General features: G+C 36.6%; 1 protein-coding gene across 1 annotated transcript; it reads left to right on the forward strand.

Moving 5' to 3' along the window:
- The first annotated feature begins 7,578 nt into the window (after positions 1-7,578).
- On the forward strand, positions 7,579-19,563 carry LOC133531645 (gastrula zinc finger protein XlCGF57.1-like). Its single transcript, XM_061869981.1, has 5 exons — positions 7,579-7,776; positions 9,637-9,781; positions 11,388-11,450; positions 17,223-17,300; positions 17,812-19,563. Exons 1-5 carry the CDS (start codon positions 7,648-7,650, stop codon positions 18,987-18,989), a joined length of 1,593 nt encoding a protein of 530 aa, XP_061725965.1. The 5' UTR covers positions 7,579-7,647; the 3' UTR covers positions 18,990-19,563.
- The last annotated feature ends 1,513 nt before the right edge of the window (positions 19,564-21,076 follow it).

Here is a 21,076-nt window from a genome sequence, read left to right on the forward strand (position 1 = left end):
ATTGGAACTGACCAGTTACTGTTCTCGGGTTCAGTCATTTTTTCTACAAAATAAATATATAAGTGTAAATAAATAAATTTCAATAAACGTCTGTAAGCCTAGTGATTCTCCTCTATTTCGTCTTAAAATAATCAGAATACCCATTTTTAGTAAATCATTACCTGAAGTTCAAATGTGATTCCGATGCCAATGACTGTCGGTCGAGCAATGAATAATATATTTTATACATTTGATAGTAATCTATTACTCACGGACTTCCCCAAAGGGATTTACCCTTACCATATGGGTCCAAAGTTACGGGAGTATCCCTAGGTTGATTCTTAGTCTTTGTGGTTTGGGTAAGTCCCTTTGGGGAAGTCCAGGAGTAAAAATTAACCATCAACAAATAAGCAAGTCTACAATGAATGAGTAGACAATAATGAACTGTATTTGAAAGAACTTAAGCCCTTGTTACACTTGTCCTAGTTAGATTCCTAAATAAGTTAGTTTCTAAATTTAGTCAAGTCTAACCGCATTTAGCAAGTAAATTTACTACTGAAAAAAGTTAGGATCCTAATTAGGATGGTAGTTAGGAAACTAAAAAAAGTAAAGTGTAACAGGCCTTTTAATCCTAACTCAATATTTATCAAACTATCTTAGCCTAAATTAAATTTTACAGATGGTATTATCCGCTATTATCAAATACTCGACTTTTTCAAATCGATAGTCGGTCTATATATAATTATAAATTCAACTATTTACGTTGTTATTATCGAAAGGAGACCCTAATTCAGGCTTCAGTATCTTGTTATCATATCTAAATAAACAACATATTTCGTAACATGCTGTATATAAAAACGTGTCATAGTAAACAAATACTCCTACGCCTAAGCCCGGATCCGTGCCATTATAAACGACACTTATTTGCTTTGGCACGTATCCGTGCTCGCATAGTAAACGATCATGGCGGTCGCGTATACGTACACTAACGAGTCGCCATTTTTAATTGCGTATGTGTGCGTGGATTTTGAATACCACCTGTAAATTATTGAGTTTTATATTTTATTTGATTACTTTGTTAAAAAAAACGATTTTATTTATAATCACAATAAAATTCTCTTCAAATTGATATAATATAGTAATTCGGCACACTTCGCAGATTCATAAAAAACACGAACAAACTCAACACCTTTCCAACCGTACCTTTAGGTCAGGTTTTTTATTAGACAATTAGGTATGTAGGATATCTTTGAGTTACTATAAGTTACCAATGTAGGTTCTAGATAAAGTAAATAACAATAAATAATAACATTCACTTACCTTCTCAGTTGCTTTTGGAAGCGTAGAAGACTTTTTGAGGCAGCAACCACACACTCACGAAAACGGTCATTCGACTAAAGTTCGTTATTTTTTTATGAATGTCAGATTGACATTTTACTGAGATTGGATGTTGTCTATGGTTTGTAGGTTCTTTTAAAATCGGTGTAAATTAATTTCAATCTATTTATTTGAGCAGTAAATTACAAAATTGAATAAAATGTGAGCATAGTAGTTTTGGAACGGATACGTGCTAACGCAATTCATGAACTGGCGCGGATCCGTGCCTAAGCATACGAAGGGTTAAGGTATTCAAGGTGTTGATGATTCTGCCAATGTCGAGGTTGGATAAGACTAGAACGTAGTGATTATATCAGTGTTGCCAGGGCTCTGGAGTCATAAGTTACGTTTCGTTTCCCTAAAAGTCACATTTTTGCTGCTTAAGTCACATTTTTAGGATTCCGTACCCAAAGGGTAAAAACGTACCGTAAACGTAAAAACTATTACTAATACTCCACTGTCCGTCTATCTGTCTGTCACCAGGCTGCCCACCCTTCGTGGGCGAGTCTGACTTGCACTTAAGCGCCAATTACATTCCTGTTCCCGATTTCGGGTCCGAAATCAGTCCCGATTTCGGGCATGATAATCGTTTTCGGGCCCGAAAAAGAATATTTTTCCGTTTCACTAAATATCAGCACATCATTTACAATATTTGAAATGTAAAAAAATGGTTCATATGCAAAAATATCAAACGTTGAACATTTTTGGCAATTAGAGACAAATTATTTTTAACATTTCAAATATTGTTAACGATGTGCTGATATTCCGTGAAACGGAAAAATATTCTTTTTCGGGCCCGAAATCGGGTCCTGATAAAGTTTGGATGTAATTGGCACTTTAAACCGGTTTTTATAGTATAGTAAACACCCATATAATGGAGGCACCCAGACGGGATGATCAAATCGACCGATTCGATCAGAAAATAACCTGGCATCATACTCCAATGTTAGTTTTATGGTGATATTTGAACGCTGTAAAACGATACGTGGTGATATTTGAAAAAAAAGCGGCCAAGTGCGAGTCGGACTCGTCCATGAAGGGTTCCCTACCATTTATGATGTATTAAAAAAAAACTACTTACTAGATCTCATTCAAACCAATTTGCGGTGGAAGTTTGCATGGTAATGTACATCATATATTTTTTTTAGTTTTATCATTCTGTTATTTTAGAAGTTACAGGGGGGAGACACACATTTTACCAGTTTGGAAGTCTCTCGCGCAAACTATTCAGTTTAGAAAAAAAATGATATTTGAAACTTCAATATCATTTTTGAAGACCTATCCATAGATATCCCCCCCCCCATGTTTGTTTTGTTTAAATTTTATGACGTTTTTGCCATTTGGCTACGGAACCCTAAAAAGCGCTGGTGGCCTAGCGGTAAGAGCGTGTGACTTGCAATCCGGAGGTCGCGGGTTCAAACCCCGGCTCGTACCAATGAGTTTTTCGGAACTTATGTACGAAATATCATTTAATATTTACCAGTCGCTTTTCGGTGACGGAAAACATCGTGAGGAAACCGGACTAATCCTACCAAGGCCTAGTTTACCTTCTGGGTTGAAAGATCAGATGGCAGTCGCTTTCGTAAAAACTAGTGCCTACGCCAAACCTTGAGATTAGTTGTCCCCAGCTCCCCAAGCGGGCCCCAGGCTCCCATGAGCCGTGGCAAAATGCCGGGACAATGCGAGGAAGATTTGAGCGTTGTAAAATAAAAAAAACAACAACAACAACAAGTGCCGGCAGAAGTGAAAACTTGAATAATAACGTTGTGCATTTTTGATATTTTGGAATGGTTAGGGAATAATTTTGCACGAATTGCTTTAATTATCAGTATAAAAGTACAATCATTTATGTGGTAAAAAACAATATTCATTTATTGCGCTGTCGTACACAAACATGACAATTTATATTACATTAAAAATTTAACACTTCAGAACTATTACAATTATTTAACTTAAAAATGCACAACGTTAATATTTAAGTTGCGCCAGCGGTCTACTGGCTTCAATGACATTGTAACAGTTTTTCGATCAGGTCACGAATCTGTCGGTCACGTGACCTGTCGCGAGATCACAAATAGTGCACAGCGCCGCTAAAGAAGTTTTCACTTCAAAAATGCTCAAAAACTAGCGTCACCAATTTGTATTCTTGCGTCCACACCTCCATATTATCGGTAATAATCGGTGGTTGAATTTGGCAGCCAAATTGGCATTTGCGTCCGCACGGCCTGGGGCCTGCCGCGACAACCAAAATCATTAAGACTTAATTAGAGTGACAGAGAAAAATGGCTGCAATTAACGAACTTCGATTTTCGCGGTTATAGCCCTGATTAGATCGGACAATTTCATCAGATTGGCGAAAAATTGTCTTGTCTGGACACGGGTTCAAGGGCTAGTAAACTTGGGTGCGATCTTAAATAATACGAATTGCAAAACTAAACTTATCCAAAAATCGGCTAGCTTAAAAAGTCACAAAAATTGCCTCAAAATCGTAAGTCACGCACATGTCACACAAGAAGGCGAAAAGTCACGAAAAATGTGACTTTTGTGACCATCTGGCAACGCTGGATTATATGCTCTTTGGATAAGACACGGCCGTGCCTTCAGTATCAATGACAATGAATTGACATTGACAATTGACAATTGTCATTTTTATATATTTTTTAAATGTGAGTGCTTCTTTTTTTGCCAAATAACTTACAATTCCAAATTAATTGGAAAAGAATACTGATGGGATTATTGCATCGATTTTTCTGATGATAATAAAGAAGAAAATCGTTTTGGCCGCTACTTTGCCAGACTTCGTCATGGCGCTACTGCAGCTTGTACGAAGGTTATTGTTAATAGAATAAGTAAATTGTGAGAATATTGTGTTATTGTTTTTATGGAACGTTATGTTCGTTTACCTCGGTGACAAGCTCTTTAATAAATAGATAAAAAAAAAACAATTAAAGACAATATAAAAAGATATTGTCATAATTTTATTTTAGTATATGGAAAACCAACAGCGCTAGATATATCTAAAACTTCCAATAGAATTACAGAGCCAATTACAGGTTCTCACTTATAGAAATATAATAAATTATAAAAAGTTTTTGCCCATCTTAATTTACACATACTAGTTCCTACAGTATAAGAACAGATCAATATATATGATTCATTTTTACAAAAATAAATTAAAAAAAGTAGTTGAAACCTGTAAGTATATACATAGAGTCTGGCTAGCCGAATATTGTTGACAGAATTTTTCTTGTTGTATCAACAATTGTCTATGATTTTAAAAACACCTAATGGCTTTTGTCAATTTATGTCATTCATTCAAATTGTTCGCGGTTTATAAGGGGTTTATTTTAAATAATATTAATAATGACTATACCGAGTGTGGTCCGCAAACTATTTAAGTTCGTAAATAACTACGACAATGTGCGAAGTTGACGTGAAGCGTTGTATAACGAAAAACTGCTATGTTTACAAGTCATAAACAATTTAGTAGGTTTGTGCACTATTACTATTTTGATACTAAGTACTAGTTCTAACATTTGCCTATAACTTTAATTAAGTACGTGAATTTATTAATACCTGAATCTCGTGAACAGGACAAGTGTGTAAAGGTGGGTCCACGCTAGGCGAGCCGAGCACGAGCTGAGCACGAGCCGAACACAATTCGTCTAGAGTGGACCGACTTACGAGCCTCGAACGAGCGCGCTCCGAACGTTTCGCTCGTGCTCGGCTGAGTTCCGCCAGTTGTCAGTTTTTTGACGAACACAAAGGGATTCGCTTCGCGCTCGCAGTGCGCTTCTGGACGTGTTTAGTGACAGACGTCGGTCTCTCGAGCTGAGCATCATGGACGCGTGGACTGAAGATGCATCCTTGCAATTAATTGAGTTATATCAAAATAATCCATTGATATAGGACCCAAAACATGAGGATTACTATAAAAAAAATAAGAAGATTGATGCATGGTCTCGTATATCCCAAGAATTGTCAACGCCAACCTCTGCTGAATGGATATAGCCTCCTGAAATCTGGTATTTTGTTTTGCAATGTGCGGTCCAATTGAGCGTAGTAAATTCTCAAAGTTCGTCGATGTCATTCGAAGAAAGTTCTTAAACTGGCCAGTTGCTTCTTGTCCTCTCAAAATAGTTAGCAAGTGTTGTTGATTGGATCTCATTTTATATAGATTTGTAGATCCCCATCGTCTTGGCCTTTTTCCTTTTTTACTGACTACCGCTATAATAATCGCTGCAACAGCAGCAGCTGCTGCAATATTATTGATATCGTCCATGTTAGCCAAAAGCCGCGAGCACACTGTGGAAAACTACGATTGAGGTAAGTGCTCGTTGTACGTCCAGGCTTGACACCGCGAACGACGAACCCGAGAACGGCTCTGCTCGTGCTTCGCTCGTGCTCGGTTCGTCTAGCGTAGACGCACCTTAAAGAAACGGATAAACTAGAAGTTCTTAAAAATATCAATAAAATCCAAACATTGGAAGGTAACGAGTTACTGAAAACCAATATTTATAAGAAATCTGTGGAGTGCAGTGACTGGTCAGTAGTAATTTGATTTAACAATATAATAGTATTGTATGCAACAGTTGTATAAGAAGGGTCAAAAAAGGCGAGTGGCGTGAGTTACAATGTCAGCCGGAGCCGAAGGCGTAGGCGAACATTGTAAAGGAATACGCCACGAGCATTTTTTGACCTACTTATACAACGTTGCATACAATATTTTTCCTACGAGTCAACAAAAATAAATCTTAATTTAGGTAAACAAAGCAAAAGTATATAGCCAAGACGCGCGAGCATACCTTGTTATGCGCCCGGCCCGCCCCGGGCCGCGGCCGGCCGGTCAGCGACACCTTCTCGTAACTCATGAGGCCCTGGTACTTGCTACTTGCTAAATTAAATTTTTGGACAGTTTTTTCTCAATTTTGGCCACCGTAGCCTACGGAGACTAACAAGCAACGCTAAGCGGTCTTCGTAGTCTGTGGGTGTTGCTATATTACGGGTGTCACATGCGTGTTTCTGACTTATGAAGTAATTATTTTTACTATGCAACCAAATGAATATTTTGTAAGTTGGCAGCAATGCACTTAGTTTAAAACTGTATTCGTTTTGGTTTTGTTAGGTTGGTAGCCATTAATCGCAGTAACGATATAGCGATTAAAAGCACAAGAGCTTTTATGAGGAATAGACAAATATAGACTTTTCTTGAAACCTTTTATGTATGTTCTTATATTCGTGTTAATGAATGCATAAATGACAGATAACAGTAGAGGAGTAGGAAAAATATATAAAAATATCTTGGCAAAACATGTCTATATATGTCTTTGTATTTTACATAGTGGTAGAAATTATGTGAACTGACTTTGAGTGCACATCAACGTATATTTAACTGATTTCCTTGGGTACCTTACATGTGCACAGAAAATCAAAAATATGTTCTAGTATCAAAACTATAATTCCTACTACACAAAGTGTGACCAGCCTAAGATTTTTTTAATTTTCAGACTTTCTATTCAATAATGCACCGAGCCCTGTCCTCCGCCAGAATTATTGTCACCCATGAAGTGTCTAATTAATTTATTTTTTATTACTGCTATGCTATCATATATGTCGATATCACAATTTATCAAAACTTTATACTTGATTTTTTCAAAACTTGGCTGCTTATAACTTGGCAATATAATTAAATTACGTCACTAACGAATTTTTTAATTTGTCATTAAAAAAAATTAAACGTCAAAAATGGTAGTTGTGCCACCAGTGTTGTCACATCTACCAACTTTTCGGTAGATCTACCTATTTTGCCTTCGTTCTACCCATCGACCTCCCTCGGCCTGAAATCTACCTATTTTTCAAAATGGTACAATTGTAAGCAATTCTCAATACATGTGACGGAGCATTACTTAATTTCTACTGAATTTAGATTCGATTTAATGAAAGCTTGCCAAAGAAACAGATTATACAAGCAGGTTTATTACCTACAAACAATGGAAATCCTAACTTTTGTTTCAATTTCTTTAATAAACACGTGTACACGTCACAATATCAAAAACTTATAAATAATTTAAAACATTTTATACACATTTTTAATCATAAAAATGTACTTGAAATTGAGTGGTAGATCTACTTATTTTTCATTTTAAACTCCACCCATTTCTACCTATTTTTGCACCCTGTTCTACCATTTCGCCAAAATTGTATGTGATAACACTGTGTGCCACGGCTGTCGGCTGTCTCATATATTTTTAGTAATATTTTATTCGCAGTGAAACAGTAGAAAATCGAAGAATGGATTTAAAAAAATCGTGTCGTTGCTGTTTATTGCGCCCTCCGGAAAAAAACTTGAAGATGCCGTATTCTTATTTGGGAAAAACCGAGATATACGCGGACATGCTCAAGGAATGCTTCGAGATTCATGTAAACATTGTTATTTCGTCTTTTATATCGGATTGTAGTTAGAATAATCTAAATTGACCGTTCAAATTGGTTTTACTGATTTAACTTTTTATATAAATACACACTGTGTTCTTTCGTTGTTAAGTGAAATGAATTTAGTTAATACTTTAAAGTATTTGCTGTGAATATAAGTTTGATAAATGTATATATTTTTATCGAAATGTTTTATAAAACAGACATAGTGGTGCTACTGTTGTTCAGAATTGGAAAGAGCTAGGGTGTAATATGAATATTAAGAAATAATAATCATTGCTAGCTGTAAAGTATTAGTAAAGTTTTAAACATATCCCATGGTTTTGGTTGTGGGAATGTTTTGCAGGAGCCAAAAAAATTAATAAAAAAATACTATTTAACCATTGACATATATCTAAGGACGGGCCTTGCAGGCAATAAGAATGGGGCCAGTGCAGTGATGTCATACACACAAATTCGAGCCAATCATGCAGTCTAAAGCAACTAGTTGCAACCAATCGCGCGCACGATGCGAACTCGTCAACCAATCGCGTTGTGACGTTAGTACGTTGCCTGCAAGGCCCGTCCTTAAACAATGTTTTAAATACACGGAAATCTTACCCAAACCCAAAACCCGAGGTATGATTACAAGCTGCTTTATTTACAAGAATGGAGCAACATTTCCTTTCACTTGTTGCTATAGTTATGTCTACTGGATCACTTGATGTTTACTGGCTGTTGTGAAATAATATCAAATTTTTTAACAAATCTTTGTTATACTTCTATTTTAGTGTTATATTACTCAGTTTGGAAGATTTGTAATTTCTTATAGAATTTATAGACTTACTAATATACTTTGCGGAGTCAACTTCCTCGTAGTTCATTCTCAACTGTAGGTACCTTGAACCTGTAAGCAATTTTTTATTCTTTACAGATTCAACATTTAATTTCGTATTGCTCAAAATGACTTCACACTATATTGAAAGAAATATAATCGATTATTAACAAACCCTATTATCAATGCATTGAAAGTCAGGTTTGGCAAAGTATATACCAAATAACCTAACTTCACTGCTGGTGCCCCACATCACGTTTTATTTGTAAAATAATGTACTAAACTTTAAATTACTTAAAATTCTAAATCTTAACCCTCCCTTACATGACATTTTTTTTATTTTTGAAATAAATCAGGTTAATGTTAGTTGACCTTCACATTACGGTAAAAATGTAAAAATATATATAAGGGAAGATTTACGATACATGTTTGACGATTAGTCTGGCCTAGTGGGTAGTGTCTCTGCCCGTGAAGCCGATGATCCTGGGTTTGAATCTCGGTAAGGGTATTTATTTGTGTGATGAGCACTGATATTTGTTATAGGTAAATTTAGGATAAGTATTTTTCCAATTCTTATTTTCACAGAAATGCAACATTGGTATAGGTAAAAAACTTAAGTAAGTCACCTGTTGTATGTAGTTGTGACATGTTCGAATAGACATTTGTTTTGTTTGTGTGTGTCTTTTAAACATGTATTGTCTATTCGAACACGTCACAACTACATACAACACGTGACTTACTTAAGTTTTTTACCTATAATAAGCTTAAATCAACTGGATATGGACCATGATTACTTTTTGTATTGTTTTTGAGCTCCTGATAATTCGAGACTGCGCTCAGCCTACCCTCATTCGTGCGCCTCCACTGCATTCGCTTTCAAAGTGTCCACTGATATCCCAGTAAATTTTAGAATAGTGAAACTAACGTGAATCATTTAAAACTGTTATTGATAATGGGGTTTGATTATTCATTGGTGAATATGGACCAAGTATGGATCTTTATAAATAAATTAAGGAATAGGCATTTACTTGCAGTTAACAACACAATCAAGTGATGGTCTCTGTGGGATTTGTGAGGTGTGCGTGGGACGACTGCGGGATGCAAGCAACTTCAAGCTGCAAGTGCAGCGCAGCCAGGACCAGTTAAAGGCGATGCTGTGTGAACCTATGCCTGTGAAAGGTAACATCTAGAATTCTAGATAATAATGCTTTATTTCTAAGTAGTACCAGATTCCAGTTAATAAACAAGACTAGTTGGCATGGGGGCCAATATAATGATGCAGGAATCGTCAATGTTGCAGATGACATTAAATTAACTTTTATGTAATTAGCCGGGTCCACACTGAGCGAGCATAGGCGCGAGGTAATTTCCTCACGCACAAGTAGGCGTGCCTCGGCCGAGGGCGAGAAAAATCGCGCGCGCCGCCTCGGCTGAGGCACGTCTACACCTAACTACATCTTATCCTGTGAATTTGATCGCGCTGTCTGCGCTGTGCAGGCACAGACATCGTGACTGTATTGATGCTGAACCGCGACTGTAGGGTTGATGTGTGGGCGATATTGGTTAATGAACTCATTTTACTTTTTTATAAATACAATTGAATACGGAATATTTACCATGTATATTTGTATCATAGAGTTCCCGATATTTCAGTACAGCATATAGTAAATTAAATTTTTTTTGAGCCATGGTTCAAAGATTACATTACAGTACAGGGGGGACACATTTTTGTTTTTTCGGATTGGGTGTGACTCAAACTGTTCCTTTTATCAAAAATGGTCGTTGAAGACCCCTATTCGTTTTGAAAGTCCTATCCAAGGACACCCCGCACTATACGTTGAAGTAAAAAAAAAGTATCACCCCACTTTACTTTAGGGCCTAACCTACCCTAAATATATATACAAGGTGTCCAAAAAATAGGTGCATTCCTGCGATTTCGGGGTTGGTCCCAAAGTTGCTCAGTATAAGCCCAAAACCTCCCTGCAACCGGCAACGGGAATGCACATATTTTTTGCCCACCTTGTATATATATGTATTTTACATGTTTGTGGTATAATATGCTGTAAGACATTTTTTCTCACAAGAATATTCATTATTCACTTAAAATAAGAATTTAAATGAAACGTAATGCTATTCGATATATATATATATATATATATATATATATATATATATATATTACGACTTTGTTGTATAATAATAATAAATAAATATTATAGGACATTATTACACAAACTGACTAAAGTTCCAATGTAAGCTCAATAAGGCTTGTGTTGTGGGTACTTAGACAGCGATATATGTAATATATAAATACATATTTAGAAATACTGAAATACATAGAAAACACCCATGACTCAGGAACAAATATCCGTGCTCATCACACGAATAAATGCCCTTACCAGGGTTTGAACCCGGGCCCATCGGCTTCACAGGCAGGGTCACTACCTACACGCTAAGCCAGAACGGTCGTCATATAATATGCTGTAAGACATCAAAGGGCGGCGATCAACGCCATCTATTCTACCGGCGAGACGTCATGATGACAAAAGAGGCCATGTCGTACGCGTGCTGATAGATATAGATAACAACGATAACAAGACCATTTATTAGTTTATTACTTACTTATATTATAACACTAGCATCAGTGCAAAACATGAAAGAAAATAAACGTGATTATATGGCAAGAAATTAAAAAGAAATTCAGTCTTACAATATAAAAACTAAGGATACTACCATGTGTATTATTTATGTTTTTATATACATATAATTTATGTTTTTGTTGCAGATGAAGAACTCTCCGTAAAGTCAGAAATGTCGGACGATGTTGTGAACAACGAGCCCCCCATTCGTGAGTATCTATTTTGTGGAAATTTTAGTAGTAGTAGTGTTTACTTTATTGTAATTACACAATACAGGTTCAAATTAAATTTACAGAAATTGAGGTACAAAGGGGAACATATCCCTATAAGGCTTCTCTTACAGCTAATCTTCGAGTAGGTGACAGTATAACTCTAATGAGAATTTTATATTATATTTATTTTTGGTAAGTACCTGATTGTAAGATAGCGGAAACTTAATTCGTGGTTTGGGTTTGCGTAGTGTTGTTGCGTCACTTTCTTTTGATATGTCAAGCAAACAGGTATTATAATAATAAATTTATTTATTTCATTAACAACAACTAAAAGTTACAATATAGGTAGGTACATATATCAGTCTGATTTACGTATAAAACTAATTTAGTTGCAAAGTTATACGTTGTGCGGAGAATGAGTCCTTTACGCCCCGTTTTAGTTAAAACTGTATCACCGTCAAGTAAGATTCGTTACTCGCAACCATAATTTTATTATATTGCATAAGATTTATGTTAACAGTAGTTATAAAAGTCTAACGAAAAATAAGATTAGAATTTTCATTCATGAGACAAACCAAATATATCAGCTGGCGGCAAATTGTATGATTTCTAGCATATGTTTTTTGTTTTCGTTGTATGGACTTGAGGGCGGTGTTGCCCATAGCCAACGTCAAGTAAAATTGCTAAGTGTTAATTTAAACGTAAACAAGTAGAGTATGCAAACAATACAGATGCATTCCTTAATCGAAAATGGATATTTCCTTTAATAATAATACTAATAAGCCCGCAGGGCAGCTTGTGGCGAGCTGTTGGGGAGTAACGACCCCACGGACCCGAGTGCTCCCGAGAGTCGGTCAAGGTCTCCTTTTCCGGCGTGTCTTCGGCGGTCGGAGTGGACCCCAAGGGGACCCGCAGGACTCTCAGCTCTTGCTTGCCTTCATTGGCCGTCCAGAGAGGAGTCGTTAGAGGTATATATATGCTCCAGAGGGGAAGTGAAAGATGTATAAGACGCGAGTTGGCACAGTGACTGTAAAAGTGTAAACAGCCACTGGGTAGAAAGCTGCGCACACCTCTCGACACCCCTGAGCCGCTCACACCGGTGTTGCTCCTTGTCCCATCTTGTCAGGGGCCCATCTAATCAGCGGCAAGTCACCGCCTGCCTCGATGACGTGTACATTGTTATGGCAGATGTCCGGTCCTCTTAGCAATAGCCCAATCCTTTGACCAGTCAAACTTCAACACCATAACCGGCACTCTTCTCCACTGTATATACAATAGCTCTTACGCCAGCTGGGAGCGATTTACGGGTATCTACCGCTGTACGCTTGTATCGCTCGTGTATTACATAACATCAAACTTGTTTAAAGGGCCTTTGTGCTGTTGGATTCGGCTCCACGCATGCCTCCCAAAGGTCCCCCATGGTCCCAAGATACGGAAAGACACATGTACCAATAATAATAAACAGTTAAATAAAGCCTACTTATGTTACACGAATGACAAGACTTCCGTCAGACACATACTTATTAAGTATATTAGAACGGGTCACTCAAGCTCCTCGTTATGAAGCGAAACATGTCGAGCAATACTAGACTTAAAATAAGTTAGTACACCGTTATAATATAAGGTGCTAACACATTAGTTACAAATATTTTTACAGCTGATAGTACTTGGCTCCTGGAATATATTTAAGTATGAAACATTATAAATATTGTTTTTTTTTTAAATTAAAACAGGAAAACAAATTTGCTACGAAAAACACCCTGTTAATGACATGATCAAAGGAGAAATCATTGAACAGATTTTAGAACCTCTTTTTTACCGAACACTTGGCCAGTTCACGTTGATAAATCAAATGACAGGTAGATAATGACATATAAGATCAACAATTGTTGACATAACAGAAAGTTACAGTTGCAAGACAAGTCTGCAACGATATTGATAGCACACGCAGTGCTAGTGTTTTTTTTCTCTTTATTTGGGTAAACAAACAGCCACTTACAAAACTAATTACTAATATATTGTTTACAATATGTGTGGCCCACAGTGCTTACCACTAATTGGTATAAATAATATTAATTCAGAGCCAAAGCTAATCTTCGAAAGTTTTAAGGACTCCCGGTGTCAACAACAACATAGAATGGTTGGTTATGTATTTGGTAGGTACATGAAATACAGTACAAGAAACTAGAAGAAGTACTTAGTTTATAGGGCGTGTTAAAACATCAATAATACGTTTTTTATAAACATTTAAACTACAACCAAAAATATCTACGTGATTAATTTTTTTATTGTAAGTGCTGACAAGTCTGCGCAGAGGAGCGCGCTCACCAGCGTGCGTGCGGCAGCATTTTAAACGTCAAACATTCTATGAAATTATGGCGTATAAATAACACTTGCACTGCGTGTGGTATCAAAACCGTTGCAGACTTATCTTGGTCAGGCTCTAAATACACATGATATTTACTTTTAGATTTTTTTTGGGTAAATGAAAGAAAAAAATTAACAGTTTTCTTAATTCTTATTTAATAGTTATTTGTACAACAAGAGAGCAAAGTTTGATATTTCTTCGAGTGCTTGTTTTGAGTCCCGTGCAAGCGAAAGATTCTATAATAGATTCACGAGCGTAGCGAGTGAATCTAATTTAGAATCTTGAGCGTAGTAAGGGACTTAAAAGCGCACGAGATGTAAATAACTTTGATCTCGTGTAGTACACAAAATTTTTCACGTCAGTCAGCCATCAAAAAATACAACCTGAAAAAATGTAATCCAGACGGACGGATCACTATTTCACTCATGTTTTCTGAAGGTATTCTAACAATTAACTTTAATTACCGTAATAAAACAAAACGAAAGAAATTTCAATAAAATGATACGAAAATAATGAATAAACGAACATCAATTGACAGTTCAATCGATCACTTTTTTTTTGTAAAAAAAAAACACTGTAAGATCCGGTCCGAATTGCGGATACTACTATTTGTCAACTATAGTAGAGATCGTTAAAAGTAGTTAAGTAGAATTATTTACTGCGTAACAATTGCGTAAATGTGTATAAGTTCATTGTTTTGATTGTATAATAAAATACGTAAAATATGGTGTTTTTATTAAATTTTTAACTTTTATTTCATTAATTAATTATTACGAATGAAGACTCGTAGGGTGTTTTGGAACGATGCAGTCTGACTTATTTCGGGGGTCTATTATAAACCGTCAATATACCGTTGAATTACGTATACACTTTTTTGTCTCTTTCTTTTTGCTAATGACGTGAAAGGGATAAAGACAGTAGAATCCAAATATTTCGAACTTGTATTAGGCCCCGCACGTTGAAATGACATTCGAATCCAAAGGTCACTTGAATGTTATTTTGTCTCACTCGGTGAGCAAAATGCGATTTTGCTCACTGTTTTTAAGCAGCAAATTACCCTTGTTCTAGCTGCTGACGTGAAAAATTAATTGTTTTGTTTTTTTAAAAAGTAGCAGTACGAGTATAAGTACCATCTCTTAAAATATCGGTAAGTAATTTGTTTAGGCAAATATATAATAATATAATAATTCAGCCTATATATGTCCCACTGCTGGGCACAGGGCTCTCATGTGCGAGAGGGCTTGGGCTATAGTCCCCACGCTAGCCCAATGCGGATTGGGGACTTCACATACACCTTGGACCTTCGCAGATGTATGCAGGTTTCCTCACGATGTTTTCCTTCACCGAAAAGCTAGTGGTAAATATCAAATGATATTTCGTACGTTCCGAAAAAATCATTGGTACGAACCAGGATTTGAACCCGCGACCTCCGGATTGAAAGTCGGACATCATATCCACTCGGCCGCCACCGCTTCCCGTTAAGGCAAATACCTGTTGTTAAAAAAATAGTGCAGACACAGGACTTATAGATCCGGCGAGAGCCGTGAGGTGAAAATATTGCGTGTCTATTTCTACATAAATTTGAGCCCAATAGGCTACCAATTGAAATAATCGTTTTTTACTTATTTATTTATATAAGTACAAGGAATTGCAACAGCTATAAACGATATTTTTAAATAACAATACAGAGCCAATAATAGTATAGTTCTCATAGCTTGGGTACAGTGACAGCTGTCATATCAATAAAAATTTGGCGAGATTGTGCATTTTAAGGTTATAAATTGTATGGAGATGACAGATGTTATTCAAGCTTTGTGAAAAATATTATACATGAACTCGCTGACAGAAAGCAGGATATGTTATTATCCTCTTGGGGTTCAGAGTCCTTCTTCTTCTTTTACTTTGCCTTTATCCCATTATTTGGGGTCGGCTCTCCTCGTTCTCATGCGCCAGGATCGTCTGTCCTGGGTTGTCTGTGGATTTAATTGGGCTCGTTCTAAATCCTTTCCGTGGACCACCAGGTAGCAGGCCGGCGCCCTTGGAGTTCAAAGTCTGAACACTAGTGAAAAATACCTTCAATGGAATCATTATTAAATGGAACAAAGTTGCTTTTATTTGATTTTAGAACAAAATTAATTCAATTTGATTTTTTAATACCATTGATTCAGATTTGACTAATGTTTTTCTTGTATGGAGGGCCGCTAGAGGTTATTCGTTGCGTGCAAAACGGGTGGTGAGGGAAGCGGAAACGATCACAGCACTCGCTTTGAATTAAAAACCTAAATTTCGTTATATGCCTCTATCGCTCTTGCATGTACGAGCGACAGAGGCTGTTTACAGAAATGTCGACTTTCGTTTTCACGGTAGGAACCTCTGGCATGAGCTGTCAGATGTCATAGGTTTTGCACTAAACATTGATTATATTTAAGATAAATATGGTACTAATAGGATATTTTGTTGCGAATTGTTAAAACATAAACAAGAATAGTGACTGCAAATGGTACAGATTTCCAAAAATATGATGGAAACAAGAAGTTTGTTGCACACTCTTTGCAGCATCAGGCTTATTTTTCTTATTTGTCTATTATAAATTCAAATTCAAAATTGACTTAAAAAGTAATTGTCATTCTGTACCCCTAGTGTAAATAAATTCGATTTCGAAACGTGACGTACGCGTTTGCGCGAAAGAGCGCGCCAAGCGGGACGTTTTGGAAACTCAAAATCCTATACAAAATGAGACTTAACGCAAACGCGTTCGTCACGTTATGATGTCGATCAAATTTACACTAGGGGTACTGATTACTTCAGGTTACTTATTTATACTGATTTGGTTGTGTCGTTGATGTGATTTTCTGTTTATTGTAAATATTTATTAAAACAATATCAAAGGTATATTCCTCCCTTTTATTCAAACAGTCCACCATACCATACCATCTTTTTTAAAGTTCAAAGTTTTTTATTTGCTAGAATCGTGATCAGGTAAAGTGTGATGGACTTGGATGGAAATGGATCAACACAATTCACCATTTTTAGTGGCATGCAAAAAATAAATACAATTTGAAATTTATAAATTAATTCAATTAAAATAAAACAACGTAATAAATGGATAATTGTCGTAAGACGAAAAAAGTGACTCACCTAGACTTGAAAAATCAACAAGCAATTTTTTTTAAACTGAAAACAACAAGGTTAATGTTATTGCCAATACTACCATTGTCCAGAATTATCTATGATTGTATAATATCATGAGATTTCATTGAAATTATTACGATTTTTACTTAATAGTCACTTGACAGTGGTAACAAAATATCCCTATAATTGAATCCGCTATGTGACGTCACGTACACGGTCCCAATACATCAAATATTGATTATTTTTGTAAATTTTTATTATCATTTCAGACGTAGAAGTAAAGCTTGAGAGCACGGAGGATCCTCTGCCGAACGATGAGGACAATGTCTTCAAGGAGTTTGTGTTAAGTATGTATCCACTGCACGGCCGATCGTTCTTATCAGTGGTAAAGGAAACAAATAAAACCTACAATCTATTCTGCTTTGCTATAAGGTTGTCTAATAGAGATGACTTAATCAATATATTATCATTTTTATATAACAACATTTGGCAAAGGAACATCATGCTTATTCAGTGGCGGATTTACCCTACGGCCAAGTAGGCCTGCGCCTAGAACGGCGAGATAATTAGGGGCGGCACTCGGTAGTCTACCTATATGATGGGTGCGCTGAGAAAGGGGCGGCTAAGTACTTATTACGGGGCCTGGGGCCTAGGGCGGCAGACACTGCAAATCCGCCACTGTGCTTATTAATTTTCGGCTATTTCTGATAATTTAATTTCAATGAAATCCATTTTGGTGAAAATCTGAGAATTTGTATAATCAAATTAACTAAAATGTAATCACATTATAAGCAAGTCGGCCATATGCCATATATGCTCCTTTGAATGTATTAGCAGGAACTCTAATATATGTTTCAGACATGGGGCACAGAGTGTCAGATGTTTGGAAGCCGGAGCCACTATTCGAATTCGCCCCTATCTTACCCTTCGCTGGCCCTTCTATAAGCTCCCCGAAGCTTGAACACGCTAAAAATAACACGAAAAAGCGACACGTCCATTCTCAATCGAAACATTCCAACACTTGCGACATTTGCGGGAAGCGGTTTAAACTGAAAACTGCCTTGGCCAACCACAAACGTCAACACAAGGAAGACCGCTACAAATGTGAAGAATGTAACCAACAATTTAAATTCAAATGCCACTTAGACATACACAGCAAAGATTCTCATGAAGGCATAAAACCATACAATTGCAATATTTGCAACAAGCGATTCGCACACAGACGCGGCTTATACAGACATGTAAAAGTGACGCACAATAAAAAACGATTCCAATGTGAAGAATGTAATAAACTATTTACAGATGCATCATATTTGAACAAACATAAACTCTTACACAGAGGTGAGATGCCATACAATTGCGATATATGTAAAGCTAAATTTAAAAGCAAATATATTCTGATCTCACATATGGGGAGACATACAGGACAGATGCATTATAGTTGTAAATATTGTTCGTTAAAGTTTTGGGATTACAAGAGTTTATTGTATCATAGGAAAATACATACTATGGGGGATATTGAAAGTTATTGCTGCGAGGTGTGTCACAAAGTTTTTACGATTAGAGGGAGTTATATTAGTCATTTAAAAACACATACAGAACGGGAACCGTACCCTTGCGAGTTCTGTCCGGCGAAGCTAACGACTTTGGGCAGTTTGAAGCAGCATAAAAAAAGACATACTGAAGAGCGGCCATACGCTTGTGAAATATGTAACAAGCGGTTCCGATTCAAACACAACCTTAAGGCTCATATACCCATACACACTGGTGAGAAATCACACTGTTGCGAAGTATGCGGGAAGCAGTTTGCGCGGCAAGACAATTTGAAGACACATTTAGAAACACATGTAGTAGGGATTTCGTATTCGTGCGAGCTTTGTACTAAATCTTATTCGACTAAAGAAGGTTTACGACAGCACAGGCGATCTCACACGAAGAAGAACGACTTAACTAAATCTTTTAGAAAAAAACAAAATAAAACGACTTCAATGGATTTTGATCAAGGTGCAAATGATATACAAATTATTCTTCATTAAGCCTTTATAAGGAATAAGGGGGTCAGGAATTATAAAATTAAATACTTTATTGCGATTAACATTGTATACAGAATGGTAGGCACATTATTGTACTTTATGCAAAATTGAACCCAAACCCTTTGCAATAAAGTTCAAAATCAGGTGGGAAATATATACCAGCTGCCATATAAAGGCGTAAAGCACATCGCTTTCTGGACGTATTGAAGTCAGCAGGGGTATAAAAAGGTAGAATTTAATAAAAAACATACCCCCTTATTCATAAACGTCTACTAAAGTTGACAAGCCGCTAATAATCGTTTGTCCCTTTCCATCATACCAGTACGTCGGAAAGGGACAAACAATTATTAGCGGCTTGTCAACTTTAGTAGACGTTTATGAATAAGGGGGATAGTCTATATGGCAGACACAGAGTACTCTCACACATAAGGCAGATTAAATTAAGAACTACTTGGGCTCTCGCCCTCGCAAAAGCGAGCCAGTCGAAATGAGATCAAGGATATTAATATATTGCACACATATGTATATTGTAAATAATATGTTACTTATAATAGATTAAAAATTGATGTATTTTATACGACTGGACTTTTATTTCCGCTGTATGCGGAATGCCGCATGTTAGGTATTTTGTTAATATTAGTGGTTACTTAGTTATTATATGGAAATTGATTTGGTTTATGTCAAAATATATTTTCAAAAGACCAACTCGTAAAGGCTCTCTTGATTGTTCAAAAACTGATAAGAAAGTTACATTTTATCCACAGTGGCAATAGTTATTTGTTTTACAAGGGGGCAAAGTTGTTGTTTAAATGCTTGTGCTAATATTGATAACCGAGCAAGCGAAAGATTCCAAAATTCGAGAAGTGGAATCAACTCTCACAATAATCAACAAAACACTCTGTGGCAAAATTTGTTTAACCCTCGTGCTTTGAAACCCTTGCAACGTTCTAGATTCCACTTTTCGAACCACTCGCTACGCTTGTGGTTCAATTTTGGTATGTTTCAAATTTCTCGAGTATCAATATTAGCACGAACGGTTAAACAATAATTCATAATTTAAATGACAAAAGTTTATTTTTAGGTGAACATAGTATGTTTTCAATTATTTGGTTGAATTAGGCCATAATCTAAATTCAGATTCTTAATGCAAAAACCCCGAGTTTTCATACAATGTGTCTATGTTCCACACCACATACATTATGATTTTTTCAGATTATAAATTTCTCAGATCGATCTGTAAAACTGATGGCACTCTGGATACTACATTCAGAATATAAAAATTAAGATTATGAATTCCTGAATAAACAGGATATAATTCTATCTATTGATCTCAATAAAATTCGAAAAATCTCGTTTTATTACCGGCTCGTTATATAACCCGAAAAATAATTATAATAGTAATGAATTCACCTTCTTGAAGCCGTTGGAGGGCAAAGAAATATTTTCTAATTTTGATTTCCCGCCATACTTTGACACGACGTCACTTGTGTATGAGTGGCGTCATCTGTTGAGCAACTTGGTGATGCAGTTTTTTTTTTACAATTATGGCCTGGATGGATGCAGTGTTTTGTTTTATCAAGGTGAATAGGGATGCTCCAACGTTTACATAGTTACCGGTTTTGATAGTCATGTTTGAGTTTGACGTAAATCACGTAAAAATAAAAAACCGTCGCCAGCATAAATCATACAAATGGACGTCAATGGAAATTCATTTAAAAAAATTAAATGTTTTATTTTGACCATGACTTGGCCACGTTACTTTCTTGGCCAAATCTTGGCAGTAAAATCGGAATCGTAGGCCCTGTACGCCCGGTCCACAAGATCGTCGAGCACGTCCTAGATGGTATTTCTCGGTTGAGGGGTCTAAGGACCGGAGCGATTTTCCTAGACATGGCGAAGGCCTTCGACAGGGTCTGGCACCCTGGTCTAGTATACAAGTTATACCGGCTAGGCATGCCAAATCGTCTCCTACACATTGTGGGAGCCTTCCTGTCGGATCGCCAGTTAGGCTACAGAATAGAGAAATCGCTCTCGGCCCCTCACCCATCCGAGCAGGGGTTCCTCAGGTATCAGCTCTCTCACCTGCACTT

The sequence above is a fragment of the Cydia pomonella genome, chromosome 25 (genome assembly GCF_033807575.1).
Source record: "Cydia pomonella isolate Wapato2018A chromosome 25, ilCydPomo1, whole genome shotgun sequence".
Classification (NCBI taxonomy): Eukaryota; Metazoa; Arthropoda; class Insecta; order Lepidoptera; family Tortricidae; genus Cydia; species Cydia pomonella.